This window comes from Brachyhypopomus gauderio, unplaced genomic scaffold (assembly GCF_052324685.1).
Source record: "Brachyhypopomus gauderio isolate BG-103 unplaced genomic scaffold, BGAUD_0.2 sc44, whole genome shotgun sequence".
Taxonomy (NCBI): Eukaryota; Metazoa; Chordata; class Actinopteri; order Gymnotiformes; family Hypopomidae; genus Brachyhypopomus; species Brachyhypopomus gauderio.
Window position 1 is genome coordinate 957246 of NW_027506870.1, and position 9089 is coordinate 966334.

Here is a 9089-nt window from a genome sequence, read left to right on the forward strand (position 1 = left end):
CCTGGTCAACATGTTCTTCAAACATTCTGTGCAGAAATGACTGTATAGGGCACATTGTGGAAAAGGATTTGCTCTTAATGAGCATTTTGGAAGTGAGAACTGGCACCTGAACTGTTGTCTGAGCCCATAAAGGCAACCTGAGAGACTGAGCTATAAGAGTGTGCCTCTAGGTCTCCACAAAACACAGACTTCAGACTTTCGACATATTTTTGTATATACAAGATTATGCATTAAGTTCAAAGGATTAAATTCACATATTCATAACTTCAATGTAAAAAATAAGACCCATTTATTTTACAACAATCGCTACATGTTGCCCCCTCGGCCACTCGACAATCGTTACACGCACCCCCCCCCCCCCTCAACAACTTATGTTGGCTCCCCCCCCCCCGCTCAACAACTTACGTTCCGAAAATTATGTTCTGGCGCCGGCCCTGGTCAGGTGTGTTAGATTAGAGCTGGTTCGTAATGACCAGAACAAGCAAAATAGACGCACATGCAGGAGAATTGGGTTTTAATCAGGATAATTAACAAAATGGTAACAAACAATAAACCAAGCAGGGAGAAACATAAAACGAGACTGGGATAACCAGTGTTGCGAATAATGCCGTTAAAAATAACGGCGTCATTTTGTCAGTAACGGGATAATATAATTAATTACTTTTCCTGTCGTTACAACGCCGTTGACGTTACTGGTCATTAGAAGTGGTGCGTTACTATATTGATATACTAACAGTAATCCGAGCGCACCGCTGCCCAGGCTAGTGAGGAGTAACAGATCTCGATAGGTCACAGTTCTCGGTGTAACACCTGTTTAACTTAACAAGTCAGTAAGCGATTGGCTAATGCAGCGTTATGGTAGCCAATCAGAGCCAGTGTTTTTACACACGCAAACGGAGAAGAGGCAGAAATGGCAAGTCAGGAGCAAGCCGAGGAAAAATTAACATTTTCAAGGTGATATAAACATTTAAGAAAATACTTGAAGTTCCTGAATGTCTACCAGACTGGGTATTTGATTTATTTAATTAAGAATAGAGGCTTTATTGTTAAGTTTACTTCTATTGTGAACAAACCAGTTGTCTCAGGTTGAGAGAATTTAATTTAATTTGATAGATGTAAATGCACTTTATATAGTGTAACTGTTTACTTTTACTTTTATTTTTTACAAAGATTTGGGATTTTAAAGGATTTTATCCTGCACCAGGGGCGGACTGGCATACATTGCTACCGGGGATTTCCCCGGTGGGCCGATGGGTTAGTGGGCCGGTGGGCCGCCGGTGGTTTAACCAGGCATGAAAATCTGTCACCTTTCGGCGAAATTCGCCGTTTTGAAGTTGAAACGGGTGGCCTGCATGAATCGTGTAGATCCGATGAGTTTTTTGTTGGGGGGGGGGGGGGGGGGGTGCGGGAGATTATATGTATATATTTTAATTATCATTGACTTAATAAGCAAACAGAGCACTTCCGAAATCGGCAATTTCAATGACACAGTGGCCAGCAGTTTCCGCCCCGAACCATCATAGAGGCCAAATAGCGTTTCAATCATACCAACGCTCTTCATTCATGTTATTCATTTACTGCTAAGCGGGACGAGAAGCAGGACCTAGTGCTACACCGCAGACAAGTCAGAAGAGCGTACATTTACCACTACATTTACCAGATCGTACATTTACCACATTTACCAGATCGTACATTTCCCAGTGGATTTAATTGGGTTATTAATGGTTTCAATCGTTTTCATATTTTGCGGTAAAACAAAGTTACTGCCATTACTGCGTTGAATACTGTCAGAGCCACAAGCTCTTGTGATAAATAGGTAGATAGATAGACCTATTAAGTTTGCGTAAACCCCGTGTAGTTAACGGTGACATAAAATAAGAAACGAGATTTTTTTTCTAGTGTGTCTGTAGTTGTAACTGGTGAATCCAGGGACGGGTGAGGATAACATTCACGCCAGGGCTGAAAAGGTTGAAGATGAAGTTATAAACTCTTGTCGTTTGAGTCTACCCTGTGCTTTAGCCCATGTTAGAAAATAAAAACACGTGAACCTGGTATTTTTACACTCATTTTTGCTGCTGATGTATTTATTGGTTCATTAAGACGTAATGGTTTTGACTGAGCCATCTGGAATGGCGAAAGCGGCCGCGGACTGGGCCTGTAAACACATGAACGAGTTGGACCGCGGCCGCGGACTGGGCCAGCTGATGAGGGCTGATGGTATGCAGCGGAGATCAGAAAAAAAACCAACTTGTCCCAGAAAACATACAGCAGTTTAAATTGTAGATAACTTTATTTTAAACGTACTGCTGTCGCCTCTGCAACGTCTAAGGCACCATCTACAAATTACCTTAACACGGTTAACACGGACACAATTGGCGGTCTTAAAGGCACTGTTTTTTTTTTCAAAGCTATTGAAATTCTTAGATTACCACTAACCACCACAAATAGGTAAGAGGAAGAAATACCCATGTTAGAGTTGTAGGTTGTTCTTTAGGATGCACTTTGCGTAAAACAACTTGTTTGGTGGTCTTATGATGGACTAGTTAAAAGCCACTATGTGGCTTTGTAATCATATTATTGCTGGAATTAATATTGTCCATATGACAATAAACGCCGTCATATACACTACGTGCCATGTATAGATTCATATATATATATATAAGTGCTGTATATATATTGACAGCACTTATATATATATATATATATATAAGTGCTGTCAATTCCAGGTGCCGCGATTAAAAGTCCTCACCAGGATTTTGCTCAGGCTTCCTGGATTGTGTTGATTCCACTAATTTTACCTGGATTGCTAATTAGCTTGAGCAAAGTAAAATCCTGGTGAGGACTTTTAATCGCGGCACCTGGAATTCACAGCACTAAAGTTCTCACCAGGATTTTATTTTGCTCAAGCTATATATATATATATATATATATATATATATATATATATATATATATATATATATATATAGTGGGCCAGTCTGTCAGGAACTCCCGGGCCACTTTTTCTCCCCAGTCCGCCCCTGTCCTGCACTGGTCTGTGGATGTGCAATAAATATCAAACGTTAAACACCTTCCTGATCTACTCATTTCAACTGACTGTAAAAACTGCTTTTTCAAAAAAAAAATCCTTATTCATTGGCATATAACTTTTTTTTAACTGTAACGCAAATAGTTACTTTCCCTGGTAACGAGTTACTTTTATTATAGAGTAATTCAGTTACTAACTCAGTTTTGAACAAGTAGTGAGTAACTATAACTAATTACTTTTTTAAAGTAACGTTCCCAACACTGGGGATAACCTAACATGAACCAGGGCTAACAAACATGAGGGAAAAACAAACGGTCTAGATCGAGACTTAAATACCTACACTAACCAGCAGAAACATGACAGTGAAGGAACGAGAACCAAGACAGGCAGATATAACTAACACAGAACAAACCAGTAACAGGATTCACAAGACACACAGCAAGATCAAAGAACATGCGAACTTACATGAAACTAACCAAGAAACATAGGATTTACTAGGGTACTGGATTCGTGGGGGGAACAGAGCGCAGGGAAAACAACAACAACAACAACATACACGGAATACAAGATGTAAGGGAATTTGTGATTTACTGTCTGTGACCCTCAGTCAGAACACTATGAAATTCAATTCACTCCCTTATCTGTGTGTGCTCCTCAGTTAGAACCTCTCTATCTATCTATCTATCTCCCTGTATTTTTCCACAACCCTTATATCCAGTCCTGATAAGGAGAACACCAATCATACATATGTTTTATTATTCTTACCCAATTGTGTTAAGACACATCTTTATTCTGTATTTAACTATATGTATTATTATTAAACTTTAGTACTCTTTCCTGACACCCATGTGTTGTGAATCTGTTCTCCCAGCGCTGGGCTACGGAACACTGAGAGCTGAGCAAATTTATAATCCTGATTATGAACCCTGATGGTTTTGATGTACATCTGAAAAATAATTCCAAAATAAACTTTAACACAAGGTAGCGGGAGATCCCCGACAAACATGGAAATCAACTTACAATAACTGACAATGGGATTATAAACACAGACTAAACGAGGAATGAAACAAGACACAGATCTCCAGAATTGGACTTGGCCACCCTTGTCTTAAAACATAATGGAATTACAAATCTCAAAGATTTTGTAAAGGAATTACTAAATGACAGAAACCACAGCAATTTCAGCTTTACTCACCTCAGCTTTTCAAGTTTACAATTTGGGTCATGCTGCCTAGCACTCAGCAACTGCACCCCAAACTCTCCTGGGTTATTGTAACTTAGATCAAGCTCTTTCAGATGTGAGGGGTTTGATACTAGGGCTTCAGCCAAAGCAGAACAGCCTTCTTCTGTGATCAAACACCCAGACAACCTGCAAAAATATAAAAGCTCTGTGGGCTCTTGAAGTGTCTAATAATAATTCATTAATACATTTCCTTCATAATATTTTACTAGATGAAATAATCTTTCAGACTGCAGTAGTATTTACCTCAGCATTTCTAATTTACATTGTGGGCTCTTGAGACCATCAGAGAGCTTTTTTACTCCTGAGTCCCCCAGGTCATTGTTAGTGAGGTCCAGGTGCCGCAGATATGAAGAGGTGGAGATTACAGAGGCAAGTCCCTCACAACTTGCTTCAGTGAGGTTGCACCTGTCCAGTCTGGTTAAAACATTTAAGAGTGCAGTTCTAAATTTTGGCATGCAGAAGTTAGTCATCCAGGGTACATTTAGGGGAAAAAAAACATGGACACATTATTTACCAGTTAAATGCACTTTAAGTGACTTTCAAGAGCTTATATCGATGAAATGAAATGAAAGAATAATTATTGAATTATTCATATTGATATATGTAAGATATTTTTTCTAATTTTCTTAGGGAGACTATATACAAAATGTATTGTAGCAACAGTGAGGAATGGGACAGAGAGTAAGAGTTTATTTTATTAAAGAAACTTTGCTTACCTCAAATAGGTGTAAGAGGAAAGAGAGGAAGCACCCCCACTAGGGGGAGTACTCACACACACAACACACATTCAGGGTGGCATTAACTAACTGTACGCTGCCATCTGGGGCCTCACAGACCCCGCCCAATGGTCACCCATTGGCAGGCGCTACAGTATTTTCTTTTTTTTATGAATTATTTTTATAATGAGAAAATGAATGATTTGACAGTACATTTTACTTACAAAGAGTGGTTTGAATGTCCCACAACAGGAAGTAGTCTCATCAGCCCTTCATCAGTTTGTGTGTATTTCTTCAAGTCAAACAGCTTCTGAGTATCCTCTGAAGTCATTAACAGAAAGACGAGGGCTGACCATTGTGTGGGAGACAGTACCTCAGAAGAAAGAGTCCCAAACTTCACATAGCTCTGAACTTCTTCCACAAGGGAGTTGTCTCTCAGCTCATTCAGGCAGTAAAACAGATTAATGCTTCTCTCAGGTGAGAGGTTGGACCTGATTTTCTCTTTAAGGTGCTTTATGGTGTCATTGATGTTCATGTCACAAACTCTCATTTCTGGCAGGAGCTTCTTGATTTGTTTCTCGTTAGATTTGATTGACAACCCTAGCAGGAAGCGTAGGAATAAGTCCAGACGGCCTGTCTTACTTTCCAGGGCCTCATTGATCACACTCTTGTGCAGATCTAGAATCGTGTGATGGACAACCCATTTGAACTTCTCAGTAATCCTCCTCAGGACTGGATTTCTGCTGTTGTTTCTGTGCACATAAAACACATAGAGAGCAGCAAGGAACTCCTGAATGCTGAGATGCACAAAGCTAAAACACTTCTTTTCCTGCATTTCAAAGTCCAGCTTGAACATTTCTGTGCAGATGCCAGAATACACAGATGCTTCTTGGACATCAATGCCAGACGCCTTTAAGTCCTCCTCATAAAAGATCACATTACCTTTCTGCAACTGCAGAAATGCCAGCCGGCCCAGTTTCAGTACTACGTTATTCTTTTCATGGTACTTCTTCTCAGTCTGCTTGTTCTGAAAGATCAAGAAGCGAGTATACATTCCAGTCAATGTCGAGGGGATCTCCTGATCATCTTGTTGATTGAGCATTTCGTGAAGTACAGTTGCAAGGATCCTACAAAAGACAGGTATGTGGCACATTATGTGGAGGCTTTGGGATGTCTTCATGTGGGCAATGATTTTGTTGGCTTCATGTGGATCACTGATCCTCTTCCTAAAGTACTCCTCCTTCTGTTCATTGGAAAATCCCTGGATTTCTGTGATCTGGTTGAAACACTCAAGGGGAACCCGACTGATCGCAGACGGTCGAGACGTGACCCAAACCAGAGCAGCAGGAATGAGCTCTCCTGCAATTAGATTGGTTATTATGGCATCCAAGGACGTTTGGTGCTGAACATCATTCACAATCTCATTCTTGGTGAAGTTCAGAGGAAAGTGGCTCTCATCAAGCCCATCAAGAATAAAAAGGACCTTACTTTCATCAAAGGGAAGTGTGTTTGTGTACTTCACATCCAGAAAGAGGTGACGGAGCAGCTGCATCAGGCTGTATTTGCCACTCAGAAGGTTTAGCTTGCGAAAGGTGAGAGGGAATATGTAATCAATGTCCAGATTGGCCTTCCCCTCAGCCCAGTCTAAGACGAACTTGTCCACAGAGACGGTCTTTCCCACACCAGCAATGCCCAGAGTCAGCACCTTTCTGATATCTGTCCTGTCTTCAGGACGTGCCTTGAAAATGTCACAGTGTTTGATGGCTCTCTGTGTTGTGGCAGAGACCCTATACATTGATTGAATATGTCTCACTTCATGCTCATTGCAGACCCCACCAGTGCCACCCTTTATGATGTAGAGATCTGTGTAAATGTCATCCAGATATAAGGAAGGGTTGTCCAATGAGGGCTCTTCATGAATCAAGCCATGTTTTATCTTGAGTGAGGATTTTAACTTCTCACGGACTCGCTTGTGATCTGCAGCTGAAATAGCAAAAAAAAAATCATATTCATTAAATTTTTTGTACCTCATTGTAAAAAAGGCTAAACTCATAATTGTTTAGAATGTACATTTAATTTGTATGTTAGAATTGATAAATTAGTCATTACAGACTGACATGACATCTATTTGATGGTCAAGTGCTTAAACATATCAACAAATGTCAGATTAAGTTGATAGGTATAACGCTGACAAGTCATTTATGATGGAGAAGACAGAGTAAGCTAACGTTCGGGTTTCTAATCAAGTGATTCCCAGGTGTTGCAAATTTGCAAGTAACAAGCATTAAATTACATCACAGCTGTGAAGACTTAGACCTTTTCCCTTGCAAATGCTGGTTGTGGACTTCCCAGAGCTCCTTAGTTGGTCTGCAAGTTTGTTCTGGTTCATTTTTGTCAGAATGTGTACCATCATTTCTAAAGCGCCTGTTTCACTGTAGCTTTCACACATGGTGTCCACGATACTTTCAGAGCTTGTGCTTTCCAGGCGAGCCTTGGGTATGGGAGGAAAGTCTGGAAGCTGAGTGTGCTGAAGATGCCACCGAAACCTCTTCAGGTCCTTACTGAGCAGCTCCTCTAAAGTTCTGAGCAGGAGCTCAGGAATGGACACCATCCTGGACAGCACCAAACGCAGGAAGAAAATGGGAGTTATGCACAGCACATGTTTAACGCACCTACAGTCAGGGTCCAAAAGAATGCTCACACACACCTCACACACACGCTCCAATTCACCTGCTTCGGTTCCAAAAGGATTTCTTAATCAGAGGTGTTAAAGAATGAACAGTAAACTGTGGAATGCTGCGGCCCCCTGTGGCACCACTGCAGGTGAGCTGTGAGAGGAAGCTTCTCTCTGATGCTGTCAACCTGTTCCTGTAGATCTGCAGACTGTTTTTTAAGAGTTGAAATATGAAGGGTATGAGTGGGAGCAGTGCTTGGATGTGGGTGTGAGAGTGAATGCGTACTATAATTTTAAAAAGGTACATGAATATCAGGAAATGGACAAAACTTTACTAGATAAATCAGTAGGTGATGTTATGGAAATATGCAGTCCTGATTCTGCACCTTCTTTGATGTTTTAAAGAGTTTTGAATTTTATCTGCTTGCAGTGTTATCAGGGGCTGTTTGTGGTGTTAGTGGAGAGTGTTTTGCAGTGTTTACATTGTGCACATATCAAAGCTCTTTGCAAACTTTACTGTGGTTTGGGCTTCCTGTGGTTCATCATTCTCTTATGACATGTCTCTTCATGTTTCTTGTAAAATCCTCATAGAGAGTTCAGTTTGTGATTTGAACACAGGGGGTCTCAAATTGTTACTGATTCTAAATGAAATTCTCATTGGCTGAATGTCAGGCAATTATAAACTAGTTTGTGACTTCTCTCCTAGACGTGTTGTTACTAAATGTGCCTCTTTGTTGAGATTAATTAATGTGATGTTGCCCTGTATATAATAGGTGTTATCACCTGGGAACATTGTTAAACAGGACATTTCAGCCAGAGATGCTTCATCAAGCAAAGCTGCACAGTTCTTGGACCTCTGTCCAAAACCTAGTTTTTACTACACTTCCATTTTTCTACTCCATCTTTAACTATAGTACATTGTTATTAGTCCAAGTCAACTTTAAAGTCCCTTTTGAATACTGCCATGCAGAGTGTGCAAAAAATTGTAAAAACAATATTTAAAAATCTTTTTACTTGACCACCCATAGTGTTGCAGTGGATAAAAAATAATGTTATTATGGATGACAGCATGACTTACCTGTATCTGTTATACCCAGATCAGCAGGAACCTTTGAAACAGTCAATGTTGCTCCTGGCTTGCATGTGTGCAAGTGTGCAGGTTTGTAAGGTTGGTCATGAAGACCTGATGACAGCCACAAAGACCTCATGTGATGTAGTTTCCCTTTCACCACAGCTAAAGGAAGCTGCTGCTGCTTTCTGTTGTGGATGTAAACGATCACTTCAGATGATGTGAAAAGATGCCCCTGTGCCTGCCTTCATGTGTTTTTCTTTACATTTGCTGTATTTCTTATGACGTTGATTACAGCTCAGTGGTTTGTGCATGTTGTAAGTGACTCTGCCCATGACACAAGTAAACACCAACCCAGC

General features: G+C 40.5%; 1 protein-coding gene across 1 annotated transcript; it reads right to left on the reverse strand.

Annotated features, from left to right (window-relative positions):
• Positions 1 to 3279: 3279 nt before the first annotated feature.
• LOC143486123 (protein NLRC3-like) lies at positions 3280 to 8871 on the reverse strand. The gene is made up of 5 exons (XM_076985973.1): positions 8740 to 8871; positions 7304 to 7599; positions 5212 to 6970; positions 4515 to 4685; positions 3280 to 4397 (listed from the first exon to the last, which is right to left on the reverse strand). The coding sequence occupies exons 2-5, from the start codon at positions 7596 to 7598 to the stop codon at positions 4220 to 4222; spliced, it is 2403 nt and encodes an 800-aa protein (XP_076842088.1). The 5' UTR covers position 7599; positions 8740 to 8871; the 3' UTR covers positions 3280 to 4219.
• Between the last annotated feature and the right edge of the window lie 218 nt (positions 8872 to 9089).